General features: G+C 37.9%; 1 protein-coding gene across 3 annotated transcripts in view; it reads left to right on the plus strand.

Moving 5' to 3' along the window:
* Nucleotides 1-22,087, plus strand: part of IBTK (inhibitor of Bruton tyrosine kinase) — a 54,895-nt gene that overhangs the window by 898 nt on the left and 31,910 nt on the right. For all 3 annotated transcript variants that reach the window (XM_048079804.2, XM_048079807.2, XM_048079806.2), the window contains exons 2-10: nt 6,899-7,555; nt 9,655-9,751; nt 11,159-11,283; nt 12,935-13,045; nt 14,232-14,402; nt 15,598-15,715; nt 17,470-17,650; nt 18,863-18,986; nt 21,910-22,087. In XM_048079804.2, the coding sequence (XP_047935761.1) occupies nt 7,232-7,555; nt 9,655-9,751; nt 11,159-11,283; nt 12,935-13,045; nt 14,232-14,402; nt 15,598-15,715; nt 17,470-17,650; nt 18,863-18,986; nt 21,910-22,087 (1,429 nt within the window). In that variant the 5' untranslated portion in view covers nt 6,899-7,231. The remainder of the gene's footprint in view (nt 1-6,898; nt 7,556-9,654; nt 9,752-11,158; nt 11,284-12,934; nt 13,046-14,231; nt 14,403-15,597; nt 15,716-17,469; nt 17,651-18,862; nt 18,987-21,909) is intronic.

Genomic DNA, 22,087 nt, shown 5'->3' on the forward strand with positions numbered 1-22,087 from the left:
GTGGAAAAGTCTGTAGCTGTGCTTCTGTGTTACCATTTTCTCTACGTTTTAATTTTTTGCTAATGCTATTAAACTATGTAGTTTTCACTGTTTCCAGAAAAGCAAAGCACGGTATTTCACAGTTTCCTGTTCATGAGCTGTTAACAGAGATACCTTGTTATTTCTGATAAGCTGAACTTCTCTGAGGTGTTGCAGCTGAATTTAGCTCTCAGTGATACTTTGATGCTTGTTTGACAGACTGTCTGCCTTCAATTCAGAATGTTTGTTAGCAGTCTTGGGAGCAAATGGGCTAGAGTTGTTGGTATTCTCTTAAAGAAAGAAGTTATGTCAAAAGGCTGAATCACTGATTGTCTCATCCCGATAAGGATCCTGCCATCCTCACTGCAAAGGCAGAAGTTGCAGAAAGTCTGGAGGACATCTAAAGGCCACCAGCTGCAGGGTTTCTAAGTGATAGTAGAGAAGCCCCAGCCTAGTAAATGCAGCAGCTTGGATATGCCACAGCTAAGGGAGCATAGCAGGCATAGTAGAACCTGTTGTTTTATAAATTCAGTTGAATTTTGTCTGTAGCTTTACTTCTAGACAGGTGACATCTATTTAAAATTTGCAAGGTTGCTTGTCTAGTCCATTTTGAGAATACCTTTGGGTAGCCTCATTTGCGATCAGCGTATCTTTTGAAAGTGATTCCTGACATAATTTTAATCTATGAAATTTGAATGAATGAGTACTTACTCCACTGTCAGGGGTAACAGATTTATATTTGTTCTTTTTGTAAATAACCTTCCTGTTTGAAGACTGTGGTCTGTAGAAAACACAGCTGAGGGATAAAACAGATCCTGTTTGTTCAGGCTGTACTCACGGGTTGTTTTGTAAACGGTTTGAATCCTAATTGCTCTTTCCACAGTCGTCTTCCACTTACCTGCTTCTTTTAAAATTTAATATCTGAACTAGAGGCAGAATTCTACCTGCTGCTTTGTGTATTGAGAAGAGCAGAACCATTACTTTCCACGTCTTGTATGCAATGCCCCATTAAAATTGTCGAGAAAACTATGTTTTTAGGATTCTATTTGGGACCATCTTGTTTCCAAATCACCTGGAGATGGTATCTAGCTTAAATTTCTTAATTTCCCCTTTTTTGATACTCAGACACCACAAACCAGCCCCCCCCCCCCCCCCCCCATATATTCAAATAATATTGTTCAAGGGGTTTAATAATCTTGATTGATGTGTTCAGACTTCCAGCAAATGTGCAGAGGATTTCTGAACAGGTTAAATGCTTTATGGAGATGTAATCTTCTGAGTAGGAATTAGTAGTAATCTCACTCTTCTTTAAAGCCTTGGTCAATGTGCTGCTTATAGCTCAAGGGTGTGTTTGCTGTTATTTATCTAGGAATTCATCTGTCTTCAGTGGCTTCTTGCTATGCATCTTTGAGGGTACATTGCTTAACGTCAGTGCTACATTACTGCATTACCACCTAGCTTCAATTTGCTAGTCCCTTTTGGCAGACTCTAAACTGCTACTCTAACATGTATTAATGTCTTTAAGTAAGACTTCAGTCATCAGAAGATCCTGGAAAATCAGTAACATGCTAGCAAACAACCAGGTCTTCAATTCCGTAAGCTGTAATCTTTTTTTATGATTACTTCACAAAGCAGATTACTTGATTAGTAAAGTTTTCAGATTTCCCATGCTGTTATGTCTACAGGTCTTCTGTGATGTTATGAAACCACTGTGAATGGACTAACTTGGAGAATATTATTAAATGTCAGTACGCAGGTTCAAAAACCAAAACAAAAGCAAAAAAACACCCTGGAAATCTTTTAAGAACTCACAGTACACTTAGAAGGTTGGATTTACCATATTGAAGTTTGATGTTGCTAGTCATAAGTCTTTGTTTAAGCTTCTGTCAACTTACTGTCAAAAGAAAGAGTGAATGAATTTTGCATCTCCTTAGAAGCAATGTTATTTACACTAATAAAAAAAAGAGGGATATTAGTATTGACAAAGAAAACTCTAGTCTTCTTTCTTTTATGAAAAATAGAAACCGTTACACACTTTGATTGTTGGAGAGCCCAACATCAGGTAACTTTTCACCAAGTGCATCCTGGATGCAATTGTTAGTTAGAAAAAAAATCAATACCACTTAAAAATAAATTAAAAAGAAAAAAGAAAACAGAACAGTGAATGGGATGAGGACAGGTTATGTTAATTTAATGATTAAATAAGGTTTCAAGAAATATGTTCTTATTAAAGCGTCCAGAAGCTGGGTTTCAAAGCCATATTGCTCTTTCAGCAGTTGAGTTACTGTAATGCAGTGCACATGGGAGATGCAAGCCCAGCAGTCTGTCCTCATGGAGCATTGAATTCTCCCTGCCGGAATCTCTTCTTGTTTTCTCTTTTACTTCTGTGCCAGGGCCATTGTCTTTTGTGCTGTTGGGAACAACAACAAAAAAAACTACCCAGCAGTTGGCCACTGCTTTGGTATGGTGTCCACATCCGTGTTAGCCAGATTTTGCTAGATACAATACTTTTTCTTGTAGACATAATTTCTGATTGTTTGGTATAATAGGCTGTCCTCAGGAAGAATCTGAAATACTGTAGACATGAATTCCAGTATCAAATGTGTGTGCACCTCCCAGGCTGGCACTTTCAGTGTCTGTTTGTGGCAAATGCCAGCTAGGTGTTGGTTATCCTTCTCTTCTGAGAGCACCCCTGTACTTTTAAGCCAGGTGTGTGTGGAAACACTTTTTAGAAAAAAAGAAAGGAAAGTGTTAATGGAGAATAAGATCGTACAGAAGTGGCTGTGAACAGTCTGGTATTTTCCTTCGTCCATTAGCTCGTGATCTCTCTGTGCTGACTGTCAGTGTTCTAGACATCACAAAAATGTTGTTGGATACGCTCTGCCATTGCTGGATTTGGCTTCTGAAGACAGTGACCAGGAAACGGATCGGGAGTTCCTAAGGCTGCCTCTATGCTGGCACCTCTTTCTTCTGGCTTTATTGTTTTGAGATTTCATATTACCAGAATATAATTGATTATATATTTTTATCTCTTCTGGGAAGCATCTCAGATAATCAGAAAGCTCAACAGAACCCTTGGACTAGAAGACCCCACCAGCAATCCCTTGGAAGCAGCTTTGATGTGCTGCGAGACTTCTAGAACTCTCCAGTGGGAAGTTGCTTCTGCCTGCTTTGTTTATTGTTCCAAACATTGAACAGAATCTCAAGATGCACTCTGATGGTTGCAGGAAAAGACATGTACCATTGTCATCCTTGGTTGTTAAAGGATTTCTTAGCTTACTCTGACAGATGTATAGGATCTTAGTTTCATACTTGAGAGAGATGTGACAGCTTTGAGCTTAGACTTCATAAGAGTGACAAATTTCTGCCTATTTGCAGTAACTCCTTGAAAGAAACAGAAATTTGGGACAGCATAGTAGGTAGAGACTTCTCCTGCTGGAGGAATTCTGACTCCGTAAAGTCAGAGGGCTCCTCTCTATCCATAGCCCTTATACTTGGTAGCATGTAAAGAGAAAACATTCCTTTAAAGCAGCTCTGCTTGGAGGGAGGCTGGCAGCTGAGGAGTGGTGGTGCTTGGCCCTCTCTAGGGAAAGAGCCAAGTAGGAGGTCTCAGTTCCAGGAGGCCAGATACCACAAAGGCTTTTTTCCTGCTTTGCAATTGCCTCCAGCTTGGTGGTAATCTTTTTAAGTCTTCTTGGGCTGTGAATATTGTACTAAGTAGCTCGTGTCTCTTGGGGGAAAATGCAGAAAACCACTTAATGCTGAAATAAAGACATCTTCGAGATAGTCTGAGTATAGTTCCAATTCCTCCATTTTGTGTCAACTTTTTTTCTATAATGAAAATGCTAATTAAGAAGAACTTGAATTCCAACCCATTGTATCATAAAAATGTTTAAAGGGTGTTAATCTTACTTAACATATTTGCCTTTCAATAACTGCAGTGTTAGGAAGACACTAGTGTTATTACATGAATTTAGATAATGATGAAACGTCTATAGAAATATCTGCTGGTGCTGTACCCATCCTGAGCTTGTTTTAGGTGCTGATCATTAAGCTGAGACATCGTATAATAGAACTAAGCATTTTGACAGCAATTGCAAGATTTTCACGCAGACATGAGCATCGCTTCACAATTTTAAAGTTGAAAGGTTTCACTTAAGGACCTAGTTTGTACTTCAAAATAGCAAGATCTGATTATCAGCTCCTTTCAGATATTGTAATAACGTGACTGTTATTGGTGTGTCATTATTGTGGAGTGTTGAAACCTTGAGTGACAGCCATCTGTCTCGAAAGGCAAGGTGCATGTATCAATGTACAAATATAGTACCTGGTGTTGCAATGTTTATAGAAAAGGAGGGCTGGGTTAGGATGACTTACAAAAAAGTAATTCAGCAGAGTCATGTTTCATGTAGCTGCAGTAAGTATCACCATAATGGAATTCGTGTGAGGTAGGCAGGGTTGTATTTCTGTCTATTTGCAGACTTTTCATCCTTTTGATAATTGGTTTGTTGTCCACAGTGTTTTGGTGTTTGGTCCCTTAGGCTAGAGCTCAGGTGTTTTAAAGAAGCAGTTTTTCTCTTGCCCATCTGTTCCTTTCTTGTAATGGCACGTTTTTGGAACCAGGATGTACGTTCTCTTGTACCCTTTACCCGTGCAGTTCAGTGTTGTAAATAGATGAGTATTTGCCGAGGGAAGGTATGCTGTGGGGCATGGCAGGGCTGCTGCCTTGGGTGGTGGTGCCATTTCGTACCACTGGGCCTAACAGACTACTCAACTTTATTTATGACGTCCCTGAGGAATTTTTCTTTGTGCTTTTTATGTTTACTTTTCTTTGTAGCACTACTAGCAATGTCTTAAAAATTAATAATACGTAATATGCACTTCACAAGGCATGAAGTAAAATTCCTACTTCTTCCACAGCATGATTTTATTGCCTAGTGGAGTATTGATGAAATACGACAAAGTGGTTTGAAGATAATAATAGCACTTCTGATGTTTTTTCTATAGATGTCCAAATAAGTTTTAGAATGACTGCTGTTTAGAAGAATGTGTGATGCAATGGCAATCTAAAAGTCAGAAACATTTCTGAATGTTGCTCCCAGACAGATGAGGGACTAAATTATAGGGAATAAAGACTGTTTTTCTCCACTGCTCTTAAATTGTTTTTGAAAGTACCTAGTGAACAACTGTGATCTGTAGATTTCCAATCCAAGTATTTAATCCCTTCTGAATGAGGAGGAAAAATAATTGTTGGAGGCTTTGTCATGAGATGTTTAAATGCCCTTGGATTAGAACTGTGGGTTATTTATTGGTTTGTTTATTCTCTCAAAAGTTTAGATTGCATCACTACCATTTGGTTCACACTGATCGCTTTAAACTGTGTGGCAATCAATGATAATTCTTGAAACAGGAGGAGGACTGGGATTTCTGATTTTTCTTCCAAACAGTCATTTTTTCCTTGAAGTATCTTTGCAGGTAGAGGCAGTAGCAAAATGTTGTTATATGTTCCGTGCCTGAGAACAAAGGAAGCTGACATCGACAGGCTTTTGGGGAGAGGGCAAGGAGTGGAGCATGCATGGCTATACTTATGCAGGTCTACGTTGACTGCTGAGCTGGAATGATAGCAGTTTTTTTTTTTGAGGATTTGTTAACATTTTTAGTTTTATTTATCCATCTTTCATGGTAGCATTGTCTGACTTCTTTTGGAATATTTTACTCACTGGTAGAACGATTTTAGACTGCAGTTTGAATAGCGAGCAAAACCATCAAGGAGTTTGATGTGATTTCACACTCCTCAACTCAGTTTGATGCTTATGCTTGAAATGTTAGTGTGAAGTGTTTTGGGACTGAATAGCAGTTTGCTTTATGCAATGCATTGGTGATGTGTATACTTCACTTTTTCTACTTTAGATGGTTTTATGTGTAATATTTATTCTCTCGAGTTTGTGAGCTGTAACACTCTGAATATACCTGTACATTTTTAATAGGCTAGATAAGTGCTTCTGTCAGGCCTTGCTTACATTTCATAAAGTATATGCCAAAGAAGGATAGATATGCTAAAATACAGTAAGCATATCCATAATATCTGCGTATTAAAGTATACATGTATAAGTATGCACGGATATGTGCCCCATCCCCATCCAACCTAGACCATCATTTCTTCCTGCCAGTTCCAGGAGCTTTCGACCTTTGCCTTGCATGACTGCAGCAGTCTGAATTCATGTCTCTTGTACTAGCTGCTTTTCTTTGCTTTCTTGCTGTCTTCCCTCTCACCTTTGTCAGTAGCTCTGGGAGTGGTGGAGAGAAGCCTGCGTTGTGGGGAAATGGGTGGACGTTCAAGCCAGGGAAGGCAACCTGAGGATAATTCGTCACTGAAGTTGCCAAAGGAAACTGTGGTGGTCACTCCCTCTGCCTGGGTGGGACTGACAAAGCTTCTGTCAGCCAAGATGTACTCAACACCTGTGTTTTTTTTGTTTAATTGTTTTTCCCAGCAGTCCTTCAGTTCAGTCTTTGCTTTATGATCACAAAGTAATAATATAATTAGGAAACTATTAGGGTCCTAAGGAGGCTGGGAAAGGATTTTTTTTTTTGTTGTTGTTGTTCTTTAGGTTACTTTTTGCAGCAGTTCACTGTGTAGCCTCAAAGACTTATGTCAAAGGAAGGGAGGAGGTATTTTCTGAGGATGGGGTGGGGAAGGGAGTCATGGCTTTTTAGACTGGCTGAATGCCTCATTTAAGCTCAGGTAGCATGAGGAGTCAGTTAACCCGTGCCACGTTGCTCTTGTATTCGTAAGCTCTAATTTGATGTGCATTTAATTTGGTACAGTTGATGGGGAAAAGATTTTCAGTTGACTGATCTGTTCTGTTTTGTTCTCTTTCAGGTCTCCCTTGCAATTATGGAGTTTTAGAAGAATAAGGGTGTGTGGAGGGGGAAACCCCCTCCCCACACGTGAGGTAGTTCTCTTTGGAATTTCTGTGGACAACAATATTTGTTATATATGATGGTGAAATAAGACTTCTTAAAATATATATTTATAAATATTTATTTGGATCAAGTGCCAAACATAAGTTTTCTAATGGCAGCTCAATAAAACTGGATTTACGTCCTTGGAATTACAGCTTTTTGAAGGCACTGTGTTGTATACTGAATTGGAGTGCCTTGATATACTTGATGGTTGTTCCCCTTAAGGAGAGGAGCAGCCTCCGAAGTGAAGATGAATTCTCTCATGCCAGACTGCACTTCAAAGTGTCGATCTCTACAGCATGCTCTGGATGTAATCTCTGTAGTAACCAGAGGAAGTGAAGGCCAGATCAAAGCCTTTCTCTCTTCTTACTGCTACAATGCTGCAACTATAAAGGATGCCTTTGGTAGAAATGTTCTACATCTTGCTTCATCTTGTGGCAAAAAAGGTGTGCTAGATTGGTTGGCTGAGACAAAAGGAGTAGATCTATCGGCAAAAGACAAGGAATCTGGATGGACAGCTTTGCACAGAAGTATATTTTATGGGTACATTGATTGTGTTTTGTCATTACTGAAGGTGAGTAATTTGCAGCTGCCATTTTCCTTGGTATCTACAATTTTTAGAGTTGTATCATTTCTAGAAAAGTAGATTTTTAAACTTGATGGAAAGCCTCTTGAGACTTAGTTTATGTTTAGATCACAGTGCACTGATTTACTTGAAACTTGTCTTTGTATTTATCACAGGCGTCTGTCTTTGCCCATACAGAAATCAGCACTGAGTCAGGCTCCTTGATCAATTGTAGACTTTCTTAAAGACTGGTTTGTACGAACAGTATTGGCGTTAGGATCTGAAAAGTACAGAATGAACTTGATGTCAGACTAAAGACGTTGCAAAAATAGACCCGCTAGTAATTATACCAATTAGTATTTTTAGAGAGCGTAAAATAATATGAGCTTGGATGGAGTAGCAATTAGCAATGGATCTTAGGTTTGAGAGAGAAGCAGTTCAAGATGCACAACATTTTATTAAGTGAATCCCCATTTCATTTATGGTTTAACCAGGGCTTTCACTTAGTTCCCTTCCTTCCTTTCTTGCAGTTGCTGTTTCTTCCCTGCTTTTTAGCAAGCTTTTTTTTTTTTAATTTTTGCTTGCTCTTCCTTCTGTTCCTCCTACCCCAAGTACAGCAACAGGAAGAGCTACATGTGGTTGAGAGGTCCAGGCTCCCTTTAACCATGTGAGATAATGAAATATTTGGTTCAGGGTGACTTAAAGTAAACGTGTTAAGGCTGAGATTTTTCCATTTTGAGTTTAGCCTTTTACAAATGGCTAGTCATTGGAATTTTAAGTGTTAAACTCTCTGCTTTCAACAAGCAGTTTAACCAAAATAGCTGTGGCTCCAGTAGTTATTCTTGAGGTTCTCATAACTGATAAATACATGTTTCATGTGCTATACTCCTACATAGTGAAGAGGTTTTCTTTTCAAAACAAATGTTTTTACGAGAATTGTGATTCTGTTCTTAAGAAAACTCAAAACTGTATGTGATATTTGAAAAGGTATTCCATCCTCTAACGTATGTCTGCATTTTTGATGCTTGCTTATATGAGATCTATGCTGGTTTCTCCAAATGTATTCTACTTTTCTATCAGTTGCATAAATGAGTGAGGTTTTTATGATTGGTGGCTCTGTTGATAAGTCTCTAAGAAGCAGGATGAGTCATAGAGAGTGCTCTACCTTCCAGTTCCTTAACCAAAGTCTCTCTGCTGTACTGTGTTATTAAGAGCAAGTATTCTTAAGGTATTATAGCAATGACAGGAAGGGATTATAGAATATAATTATGAAATAGCTGAGCTATAAAGGGATCTCTGAGTGATCGTCTCGTCCAAACATCTGCATTCGGGTGTTCTAACACCAGTCTAATAAAAATGTTTTTTAGATGTTTAAATGGGATTTCTTGTATTTCAATTTGTGCCCATTGCCACTTGGCTTATCACTGGGTACCACTGATAATACCTCTTCACCCATCTCCTATCAGGTATTATCAGGTATTTTTTTATACCTGTTGATAAGATTCCCCCCCCCCCCCCAATAAATCTTCTCTAGGTTAATCATCTTGTCTATCTTGTCTGGCTATTTTTGTCCTCTTGCTTTTTTCTCAGCAACTGTGAACTACTGTTCCCTGCTTGTTTTCGAAGTCATAGTAGGTTTTTTCCATCTTTTCACTTCTCTAGCATGTCAAAACTTTTTTTTAAATAACAAAAAAAACCCAAACTTGCCAGTAGAAGAAAGTGTATTTTTCAAAGATAGTAAATGCAGTTTTGGTACATAGTTGCTTCTTGCCCTTCCTAGATGGCAGTGCTTTACCTTCAAGTGAGTTTTCTCTGTGTTTCCCTGATTGTCTTATTACTCAATCAGTTTTCATGCAGTAATTTCTCAGTTAATGAATCAACATGAAATGTGTGTAGCTGAACAGAATTAAACTATTGGTGTTTTGTCTTGTTATTTTTTTCCCCAGATCTACTTAAAATTAACCATAAATATTCTGAAGATTTTCTTTTATCAATATTAAAGTTCAATTAAAGATTGATTTAGCTCTGTAAATGTTTACCTGGGTTTCTTCAAGCTGTGGAGTTAACCTTAGCTTTTCTTCTCTTCCCCTTCTCTGCTTCTATTTCAGCATGGTGTTAGTCTGTATGTTCAGGATAAAGAAGGCTTATCAGCCTTGGATCTTGTGATGAAAGACAGGCCAATCCATGTGGTGTTCAAGAAAACTGGTAGGAAATCAAATAACTTAAATTGTATTTTACAAGGAAATATATGTTAACAATATATTAATGTATATACCAGCACAGACAGTATTTTCAGTTTCTGATTAGGACTGTATAAGTTATCAAATACCTGAAGATGTGGTGTCACTGATGTTGTAAGACAGCAGGTGCAAAACGTTGGCGGTAGATGCTAAATGCACATATGTAGCCTGAATGGACAAATAATGGCTGTCTTAGAGGTTAAAAGAAAAAAAAAATTAAAGGGGGTGGGGTGGGGGTGGGGAGATGGGGAGAGCAAGTGATTTAATAGGTTGCCCAGAGACGTTGTGGAGACTCGGACCTTGGAGATACTCAAAACCTGAGAAGGACGTGGTCCTGGGCAGCCAGCTCTAGCTGACTGCGTTTGAGAAGGGGGGTTGGACTAGATGGTTTCCAGAGGTATCTCCAAAGCCGTTCCACGATTTTTATCTCAATTCAAGTTATCAGAGAGACTATCAAGTTACCAAAGACAATGTCTTTGAATTCAGTAGGGTAGTTTACATCACTTCTGTGTCTTTTGTGAAAAGAGGGGGAATATGTTCTTGAAGCTTCAGAGTACTTTTAAGGTAAGATAACTTGGTATGTTAGCTACAGTCACTCTAAATATAGTAACTTGAAATAGGAAATGATTGTGTAAGAATAACTCATAGCACACAAGCTTTTATTTGACAGGAAACAAGTTTTTCCGGTGTTTTTTACTTATTTTTATGCTATTTTATTCTTTTTGTACCCCTCTTCTATGTCCTTTTCTCCATGTCTCCAAATGTAGTGTGGTTGTACGTTGAAAGTCCTTTTCAGTTTTTTTCCATTCAATTTAAGTGGTTTTGGATATGCAAATCCTGAGTTTCATGTATTAATTTTACATTGCAATGTGTTGTGAAATTCTTTAGTTCTTATAATAGTAGTGCAACATGATCGAACGTGCATTGATTTCAATTTCATACTCATCAGAAAATGGTGTTCGGATGTCACTGTAACTGAGAGGTTATTTAAAAAATAATAAAGGATAATGAAGGTGCTTATGGCTTCTATGCGTAAGAGTTTCTGGGAAAGGCTTTTTACTAAATTGAAAAAGAAAAGCATATGTAACCTAAGGTGGTAGTAATGATCTTCTGAAAACATCTACAGTAGATCTACTGCTGTAGAAAGCTTGCATTTTATGCAGCTGGAAAATAAGTGTGAATAATGGTGATTGTTTTCTATACATTGTAGTCAAAGTATGTTGTTGTAGCATCTTACTTTTCATAAGAATATATCTTTTAAACAAATTTTCTCTTCAAATCTTTAATAGAAACAGCAGGAGTTACTTTTCAAATTCACTATGCATGAAACTGCTATATTGACAAGCTGCAGAGATAATATTTTTCATTGCAGATCCCACAGAAGTTTACACCTGGGGAAACAATATAAATTTTACTTTGGGTCATGGCGGTCAACAGAGTAAACATCATCCTGAATTGGTGGACCTCTTTCCTCGTAACAGCGTTTATATCAAACAGGTATTCTGGAAGTATTACGTAGGCATCTTACTCAGTTAACCTGGAGGGGTGTGTAGGGGGAAACAACTATCAAAAATGTCAACTTTTGAAAACAGAGAGAGGAAAAAAATGTTTGGTCTGATTTTTATTTTATTACATTTTTTTCTTCCTATTTTTTTTCTCAGCAAGCAGTCTCCATTGATCTGGCAAGCAGCTTAGAGCAGCCAGGGAATATTTGACTTGGCCTGCTGTATTATGTTTTTGCTGCTTTATGTCCCTATATCCCCCAAAGAAATTATGGCTCTCAGTGTTTGGTGGGGAGAATGCTTTCTGATAGTTATTGATGATTTACCTTGGATATATGGTTTATAGATCACTAAAATAACGCAGAAGCGTGATGCTTCTGTAACTTCTAAGTTTCTAACCTCTTATGCAGCTCCCATAGTGAACTAAAGTGGGATAGTGAATTTGTTTGGTATGTGTTTAATTAAAGGTCATCTTGTGTTGAAAGCAGCTTGTGCTGTTACAGCACTTCTGTTAATGTAGTTTGTTCCTAATAACTTGTGACTTCTGTTTAAGAATAGTTTACAGTAGAAGATGAACAAGCGTTTAGTGCAAACAATCTGCAGCAGTTTTAATGTTTCTTTCAGCAATTCTGAGCTGGTATTGTTGCACTTAAAACTGAATCTTTTGGGCTTTTGCTAGCCTGCAGGGCCCGTGCCTTTGATAAATACAAACTCTTCAAGTAAGTAAAGGCAATATATACTAAATTTAAAGAATTTTGTGTTCCTTGTGACTTGATTTGGTAGTGCCTGTGCTGTAATACTAGAATCTTACCCATATTTTCGTGAAAAGGTAAATCATAACATTTGAGAGTGTTTGTTGTCTCACTTAAATCTTAGCTTTTAAAGAGGTTTACTACACAGGTAACACAGTGAAATAACTAGAAGTATGCCTAAATCTTGGTGTCCTGTACCTTTGTCACTTAAAATCATGGGAATTCTTTTATAAACCGGGCCTACTTTCCTATACCGTGGCCTACACTGTAGTTTAATCTGTTCTGGGGACTCTGTACTGTGGTCAGCCTAGTCATCAGATCTGTATGGCAAGCTGCTGTAACTTCGCTATCTAAGCAAAGGTCAGGGAGATGCATGCAACAGATGCATTTCACTTTCAGTTGAATTCTCCCTTTCCTTGTGAGGTGGTTTGTGTTGGTTACAGCGGTAATAGAAAAAACTCACGTTGGCTAACTGAACTAACTTCAGGGCAGGTTTTGCAATTGAGGAGACCAACAGTGTGAGGCTGTAATCGTGCCTCTTCCCTGTGTTTTTATCTATTCAGTAATTACAATTTCTCTTCTTCAGTTCGTTAGCATTCACATGAGATAATTATAAAAGCATGCTAAATAGGATATCATAGTAACAACTTTGATTATTTGCATTTTTGAAAGCACTGCTTAGGTTATTTAAACCTCGGGTTAAAGATTCTGTATTGCAGCATTGCATACAGTTTCATGGTTATGAGTTCTGTCTGTATTGTGATAAGTTATCTTTAATAAAGCTGAACTTGTTTGTGAGGTAGTTTTCACAGGTGTTTTGGGATTATCTAAGAAAACTAATGTGTCCTGTATTCCCCCTGCCCTGCCCTTTTTTTTTAATCCCTTTTCTTTCAGGTGGTACTCTGCAAATTCCACTCGGTGTTCCTTTCCCACAAAGGTCAAATTTATACGTGTGGACATGGACAAGGAGGACGTTTGGGTCATGGCGATGAACAGACATGCCTGGTATCTTAATCCTGTCTTGTGTGTAGTCTAGCATGATATTTCTTTGATATCAAACAGGAAGTCTGAATTAGAGTTTCTGTGAGTGTACTCTTAAAACTTTTTTAGTCAATTTACTGTTGATTTTAAATAAACAATATCCCCTTTTCCCACCAAATAACAGAAGAAAACTGCTCCAGTACTAGAAGTGATGTGGCAAAGAGTAGAAGAACGTACATTTAAATGTATTATAATTTAAGATAACTTTATGCTGAGGTGAAACTTTCAGGTTAGGGTAAAGTTGGATCAAAAGGTAGATGATGTCAGATAAGCGGAAGCAAATGGTTTTCTGTGGGGCTGGCTTCTTAAGTAGGTTTATGATGCTGTCAGATGAGTGTCAAGACTGGCAGAAGCAGTACTGTGGAGTTGGTAGTGACGGTAGGGTTGCTTCTTGTTAGACTTGCACAGCTATTAAGTGAATTCATTTGAATAGTAGTGTTGCAGTATACAAAACCAAAGTTTGAGAAGACAGATACGATGGCAATACAATTCAGATTTCAGTATTTTATCCTGTTTACCTGGTAGTGTGTTTACAGCACAGTACTTCTAATTTTTAAAAATTACTAATACTGGGCATCTGGCAGAACTTGATACTATGTTGCTGGATGCTATGGTCAAGACTGGAGATCTCTTTTGAACACACTTTTTAAAGAACACAGTTCTAGAAAATCTTTTTTTTTTTTTCAAAAGGGATGCAAACTGGTGTTTTAAAAATGGGATGTTGCCCAGTCAAAGGAGAATTCCTGGTAGAGGGCATAAAGCGTTGAAGATACAGAACTGCTTCCTTATTCTGTGTTATTTTCTTTGGATTATCCTGTATTTGGGTGGAAGGGAGAAGCCTGTTGCTCATTGTAATTTAAAAAGAAAAACAAAAGATGTAACAGTTAATACATTTTTACCTGTCCTCAAGATATAGTTCCCACCCTGATTTCAGAGCAGGTAGTTTAAAAATAATCTCTCCCTTGATAGCAAAGGATGTGTTTCACATAGCTCGAAGAAAGTAATATGTCTCATTGCATTGGAGGTGGTAATTTTGTTAATGAGTATATTGTATTTTCACGTAGGCTTTCATCTGTATTTCAATATTTCATGACTTTCTGTAACTACTTATGTGGCCAATGATTAATATTAAACTTTTTTTCTTGTTTAGGTTCCAAGGCTTGTGGAAGGCTTAGCTGGCCACCAGTGCTCCCAGATAACAGCAGCTAAGGATCATACTGTTGTTTTAACAGAAGACGGATGTGTTTACACGTTTGGTCTAAATACTTTCCATCAGTTGGGTATTCTTCCTCCTCCTGCTAATTGCAATGTTCCCAGACAGGTAAAAATCAGCCAAAAACTTACTTGTGGTGTAGTTTGGTTTTTATTATTATTTTTTCTTTTAACAGAAAGTGAAATATAAAGATTATATAAATAACTTTTTAAAGCTTTTCAGGACAGTGGAGTGGAATCGGAATTCAGATAAAATCTCGATTCTGTTGTCATACATCTCAATCTTAAATGCTTACTTACCTATGTCCTGATTTACATCTCAGTTTGTAACCTGGAAAGTGCTAAAGTTTTTAGTAACAAGCATAGTACAAGCTCCAATTTCGAAAAACCTTTCCCCCCAAACAGTTCTGTAGCTGAAATGGACTAAGAATAACAAGTATATATTACTTGAGACTAATAATCTTAAAACTTTTTGGATCACCAAATGATGGATCTCTAAGAGTTTGACATTAGTGTCCTTTGGTGGAAGCACTGATTCTGGAATTGTAGTACTTTGGAAAGAAAAGAAACAGGGAGGAGAAATAACCAAAGAGAACCCATGAGGCTTCAGGAGAGGTTAAACATCTGCAACTTCACTATATTTCTATGTTCAATCAATATATATATATTTAAAGGAAATAAGAATTACTTCACCTTTTATTGAAAAGAAGTTTCATCTGGAGTTTAAAAAATTGTACTGCCAGTGTTATAAAAGTAGGGAATAATATCTGGCAAAAGTGCAACAGGGCAGTGTTTTGGGGTACAATGGGATGCTCTTCAGTTGTGTAATGATAACTGTTTATCCACGGTATTTACTTTGATCTTGATCATCAAGAATTATCTGGAATATCAAGCCAAGTTTGACACGTGGAATTAGTACTATAGTGTTCTGCAGTGTGTTTAGGGCATTAGGGCTTACAAGCTGAAACTTTAACTGACGCTTCAGCAGTACCTGAGTTGTTTTTGCCTGTCTTACATGTGTGCTGTGCAGTCCTGTTTGGCATCTTATATATGAAGACAGCCTAAGAAGATTAGATTCTAGTTCTAATGAGATACTTGAAAAAAATATATTTTTTGGTCACAAATGTAATAGTGTCCCACTTGACAAACTTCTGAAATAATCCTGACTTACTAGACTGTACATGGATACTGTACCAATACCGTATTCTTAATGACTTTGGGAGTTAAATGTTGTCAGAAGTTTGTACATGTGAAATTTACCCGTCGCTGCTTAATATTAAGATGTACTTTGGATTTGTGCTTAGGTTCAGGCAAAAAACCTGAAAGGTAGAATGGTGATTGGAGTGGCTGCAGGCAGATTCCATACAGTGCTATGGACTAAGGAAGCAGTGTATACCATGGGGCTGAATGGCGGCCAACTAGGTAAGGTAGAAGCGTTCTGAAAGTAAAACCCAGCCATTAAAAGATGTTACTCATACTAAAGCTGTTGTTTGCTTCTTCCAACAGAAGCCTGGTTAAAGCTTTCTCATTTTTTTTCCTCTTCCAATCTGGTGATTTCAACCTTTCACACTACTTTTGAAGAATATTTTTCATTACTGGCAATGACTTTTGCATTTTGAGATAATGGGAGCTAGTCTGATTTAGCTTTGGTATTTGAATTCTTTATAATTCATTTCCCTTCTGTATATCTGGTGTGGTTCTGCTGCTGAAGACATTCAGGAAACAAAATGTTACTGTTTGTGTTGCAGATTACCCCAAGTCTCACTGATACTGTCCTTAATAAATCATAAACTAGCATTTATTGATCCTGCCTATTTTTTTTCCCCCATGCACTGTAAACAAGCTACTGATAGCTTTTTCTGTACTAACGTTTTGAAGTGAAATGCTTTCCCATATGTAGATTTTTTTCAACACCATTACCAGAATCTTCACTTAATTCAATATTATTCTGAAATTAAGAAAATGTAAAAAAAATAATATATATATATATTTTGCCAACTAGTGAATTTCCTAATTTATTGTACGAATGGGATATTTTAATTGCATTTGTCTTTTCTAATAAACAGATGTTGCAATATTGGTTTGGATTTTGCACTTCAACAGTTCTGTATATTTGTGCATACAAAACTTAGCTAGCTTGCTACTTAGTTAATGGTACTTAGTTAATCTTTGTTGCTTCTGACATCAGGTTCAGACCATTTTGTGTTCCTATTTAAGATTGAAAAGGCATGTGAAAAAATGTCTTTGTCTGAGAAGTATCTTACTACTGCATATTTGTTCTTTTTTGATGCGTTTTTGTATATGCATCTATCACATTTTTTTGTGGTTGTGTGCTGTTGAGATTCTTCTGATATGCACGTGGCCCAGTGCAGGACCATATGGAGACAGTAACTTGTATCATAAGTGGTATAGTTTTATCAGCTGGGAACTGTGGTGGACCTGTGGTAATAAACCTTGTCCCTCTATAGGAGGTTTGGGCATTGCACTACACTGTCAGAACAGGGCTGCTTTCATCTTTAGAGGTAGCTCTGCTGCTTATTCCTGGATTTTTGTACCCTGATCCACTCTGTGGCGCAGACATAAGTGCACACAGAGCAGGATTATGCTGTATACCTTTTTATAGATTATTTGTTTTAGGATTCTTAATGCAGCAGAGCAGTAATGACCTGATTTTTATGTTTTCAGAGTTCTTACATTACAACCCCAACCTTATCTTTTCTTTCACATTAACTCCCTGCCTTTGTGCTTATGTGCACTTACAGCAATTTGTATTACAAGCTTGCTTAGTTTATTTCAGTGGCTGGAATAACCCATAGTTTATGCCAGTGTGATAGTAATTCTAGTGTCATGAACTGTAATATGATCAAACAAATGATCTTTGGAATGAAAGGCAGTACGACTGTAGAGTCTAACCATATTAAATAGCTGGCCCTGTAGAATATGTCTTACTTTATTATTTGTATCAGATCTTGAATATTTTCTGGTATTTGTGGTAAACTAACACGTGTATGTATGGTGCATCTGTTACCTGTCTTATTATTTTGAAGATGAATTATCTAACTACCGAGAAAGTCTTAGAGAACTTAAAGGTTCTTCAGAGTAGCATAACAATGTCCTTTAAATGAACAATGTGTAGAATGTGAAGTAATGCTTTTGGGGTGGGTTGTATTTTCTAGGTTATCTGCTGGATCCTAATGGTGAAAAATGTGTAACTGCACCTCGCCAAGTTTCTGCTCTACACCATAAAGATATCTCTGTGTCCCTGGTGTCTGCAAGTGATGGTGCTACAGTATGCGTCACTGAAAGAGGAGATATATATCTGCTTGCAGACTATCAGTGCAAAAAGATGGCTTCAAAGTATGTGGTACTCTTCTAATTTGTCATGAATTATGAGGTGAAGATTTCACTGTAGTCTTATGCTTGCAACTATTTTGAAGACTTTTGTGTATAAAGTAGTGCTAATAAAGTGTTTCACCAAGTTTTCTTCATTTGCAGTTCTTACATATCAACTGGAGCCATCCTTTTTTTTATTATTAGATGAGGCTAAGATCCACTCATAGTACACCGAGTAAGTTTAAAAAAGCATATTAGCAAGAAATATTCCATGCTGTAGGTTTTAAAATTTTAAAACTGGTATTTTTTGTTCATCTGTTGACCTCAGTTTGTTTAAATTTGTCTTAGCAGAGTCACTGAAGGTGTGCTATTGTATTTAGTTATGTTGTTATGATTTTGAGTCAGTAAGTCTGGCTCTGTATTTCATAAAGAACATGTGGATATATCACGCTATGCGGAGTAATTTAGGTTTGAAAGGGTGACCTTGTGAAGTCATCCGGTCCATGTGCTAAAACCGGAATGTAAAACCTGCTGAAGAAACTAGGCCTCTGACTCATAATTTACTATTAAATCATATGGTCCCATTCTCTCTTACTTAATTTGCATTAACTGTTCAGAAGAGGTAATTAACAAATTTTGACAGCTCCCAGTTATATCTTCTCAGCTACAATTAAAATTGTAGCAATGTTCATATACATGTGTTAGCTTAAGGGTTATTTTATACTTTATTTTCTACATGTTAAATAACAGTGCTGATACTTGGAAAAATGTAACTCCATTTACTACACTCCTGTATTAGGAAACTGAAAAGTGTTATCTTGCATGGGTTTGATCGGTTAAAAAACAATGCCCCCAAAGAAAGTGAGAAACAGCTTACTGGGATAGAATAGGTCTTTTAATACAAACAGCTAAATGAAACTCTTAAGACTGTAGTTTTTGTAATGCTTAAGATCAAAGCTAAACCATACAGTCGTTTTCACTCATGGAATTTTGTGAAGAACGTGTGGATATGATGCGACGTACTAAAAAAAAAACAAAGCAAAAGAATGCAGTCTACTAATAGTATTTTATTAGCAATTTTTAGTTGTACCATCGGGATAACTAAACTTAAGTAGCCTTTCAGTGTCACTACTTCAGCTTTTTAAAAATTGTTTCTCTGAGAGAACTCATTTCATCATAGGAGCAATATCTGTACATGATGAAGAAATACTACTTTAATCTTTTATGTTCTTTCAGACAGCTGAACCTTAAAAAAGTTCTGGTTAATGGGGGCTGCTTGGAATACAAGGTAGACACCCAGCATCTTAAAGAAAATGGGGGTCAGAAGATATGTATTTTAGCACTGGATGAAGCTGGAAGAGTAAGTTGTGTTCCTAAAATCGTAATTATATAGTAAGCTGCATAAATAAGCTGATTCGTAAGAACGAAACCATTTGGGCACGCTTGGTGAGCCTGTGTTTCAATTTAAGAATTGAAATAAAACTTACCTTGGGTAGGATTTAAAATGCATGCTGAAATAATAAGCAAGTAACTGTATTTTTACTGTTCTACTTTAAGTTGATGGTACAAAATCATTCATAAAGAATATGCAATTTATTAAGAAAAAAACTACCAAAGTAATGTACAGTAGTTCTCTTTTAAATCTGTGAACATCTAATGCTTTTTCATTGGAGGTTGAAGCTCCTTTACTTTTGCCTGCTAGTGGCTATAGCATGCGTGGTGTTTTTTCTCTCCTGTTATCCCACCTCCCTGGTCACTTATACACCCTCCAGAAACAGTCTCAGAAATAGTCTCTGGAATATATGCTGAAAAGCAGCAGTTCTGTAAATGAAATGTCCCTTGTATTGCTGAAAAGTTATAGCTAAACCTGGTAAATAGCTTAGGATTTACAGCTAAATGTAGACTCTCTGTTTTCTTAAAGCTGCAATACTATGGAAGATTCATTGTTTTCTTTCCTTGCTCTCTAATAGAGGAGTAGTTTATGGGGTACTTCAATAGCCTTTTCTAGCATAGGTCTGTTCACTGGGAGACCTAAGCTTTCAGTGCCATCTAGTGGCATTTCAGAAAATGTTTTGTTACTGAGGTTCTGCCTTAAGGAATGTTAAAAAGTCACTTTGTACATCAAAATGGAGATCAGTGTGTGTATGTTCCTTTATCTCCTTGCATTTATTTGAACAGATCTTATCAGTTTATTAGGTCATTAGTTGTATCAGAGATGATAAACTTCCAGTTCAGTGTTTGCTCATATGAGGCTTGGCCTCTAGCATCTGTACTATTGGTAGCATCCTTTTGGCATCTTTGGGATACCACTTCAGCAGTGAGAAATTACTTATCTTCCTGCATCAGTGGAACTGCGTCAACCTACATGGCATACTTTCCATGCTGAATGATGGCAAATGCTAGGATTTGCGATTTAGTGATGTAGGCATTATTGAGTAAAGAGAGGCATGGGATCTTAGTACTTCCGTTTCCTGAATTAACACTTCCTAGTCTAGTACTTTCTTCAAGAGAGTTTCTTAGCCAAGAGAAGAGAGGCCTTAGGGAATCTTACCAATGTCTATATATACGTACCAGAAGGTGTGTATGTGTGTATATATATACACATATATATGTGTTGATATAACTGAAGGGAGGGTGCAAAGAAGACAGAGCCAGTCTCTTTTCATTGGTGTCCAATGACAGGACAAGAGGCAGTAGGCACAGACTGAAACACAAGGAGGTTCCCTCTGAACATCAGGAAAGTTTTTCACTGTTGGGGTGACCGAGCATGAATGTAGGTTGTCCAGACAGGTTGTGGAGTCTCACACCTTGAATATGCTCAGAAGCCATCTGGACATGGTTCTGGGCAACCTACTGTGGTTGGCACTGCTTGAGCAGAGCAGTTGGACCACTCTGATTCTGCAAGGCACAAGCGAGGGGAAAGGAAACAGGTCACTCAAATTCCTTTGTCCCTTATGTAGGTGTTGACAGACCTTTGCACCTCCTTCAATGGGATGAGAAGAAAGCCTAACTTTAGCACCACTGATGTCACATCTGGGCTTACTTTCCACAGGATTGTTGCTGTGTGCCCACTTCTTACAGACATCCGCAGTACAGCTGTGTGTGGGGTCCTGCTGTGCATAGAATCATTGAGTGGTTTGGGTTGGAAGGGACCTTAAAGATCATCCAGACCCAACCCCTTGCTAGGGGCAGGGACATCTCCCACCAGACCAGGTTGCTCAAAGCCCCATCCAGCCTAGCCTTGAGCACCTCCAGGGATGGGGCATCCACAGCTTCTCTGGGCAACCTGTGCCAGTGCCTCGCCACCCTCTGAGTAAAGAATTTCTTCCTTATATCTAATCTGAATCTACTCTCTTTTAGTTTAAAGCCATTACTCCTTGTCCTAACCTACACTCCCTGACAGAGAGTCCCTCCCCAGCTTTCCTGTTGGCCAACTTTAGGTATTGGAAGGTTGTTCTAAGGTCTCCCCAGAGCCTTCTTTTCTCCAGGCTGAACAACCCCAACTCCCTCAGCCCCTCTTTTTGTAGGACAGGTGCTCCACACCCTTGATCATCTTTGTGGCCCTCCTCTGTACTCATTCTAATAGGTCCATGTCCTTCTTGTGCTGGAGGCCCCAGAGCTGAACGCAGGACTCCAGGTGGGGTCTCATGAGAGCAGAGTAGAGGGGGAGAATAGAATCACCTCCCTCAGCCTACTGGCCACGCTTCTTTTTCATGCTTGTAGTCCTTCATGTTTGTATTGCATGTTTTCATGTTTATATTTGGTTATAGTCTCCACTGCAGAACCTTGGATGCTACAGAGAAAATTAAGATTTTTTTCAAACAATTAGTAAGAAATGGTTTGTTTTTGCTCTGTTAGCTTTGAATTTGACCTAATTTACAAGCAAACCAGGGGAACAAACTCGTAAATCAAGAACTGGATTAAGCTTGTTGCTTGACTTGACTTGTTACCTTTTGCTGTCCTTACTGAAATGGCAGTAAAAGCTGTCCTGTAAATGAGTCTTACAAAGTTGTTTAAATATTCAGAGAAGCTTTTCAAATGCTCTTCGTGGGCAAATGGATTAGATATCGTAGTAGGGTTTCCCCATTTTACTTGTAGGTTCTTCGTAATAGATGCTCATAATGTTTTAGGATAAGACTTTAGAGGATGTCATTCTCTTTTTATATGTGACTTTGAGGTGGCACGTTCTTGTGTTTAAAAAGTATTGTGTTGTATAATACTAACTGTCTTTATATCGTATGGGTGTTTTCCCGTTCTCTGAAAAAATGGTACTGATGTTACAGGTGTTTTGCTGGAAGTCATCTAACAATTCCATGAAGCAATGTCGTTGGGTGTATGGCCGGCAAGTCTTCATGTCCGATGTTGCTTTAAATAGGAATGAAATGATGTTTGTCACACAGGATGGTGAAGCCTTTACTGGCAAGTGGCTGGAAGAAGGGAAAAAACCATCAGAAAAGAAAG

Source organism: Anser cygnoides, chromosome 3 (genome assembly GCF_040182565.1).
Source record: "Anser cygnoides isolate HZ-2024a breed goose chromosome 3, Taihu_goose_T2T_genome, whole genome shotgun sequence".
Classification (NCBI taxonomy): domain Eukaryota; kingdom Metazoa; phylum Chordata; class Aves; order Anseriformes; family Anatidae; genus Anser; species Anser cygnoides.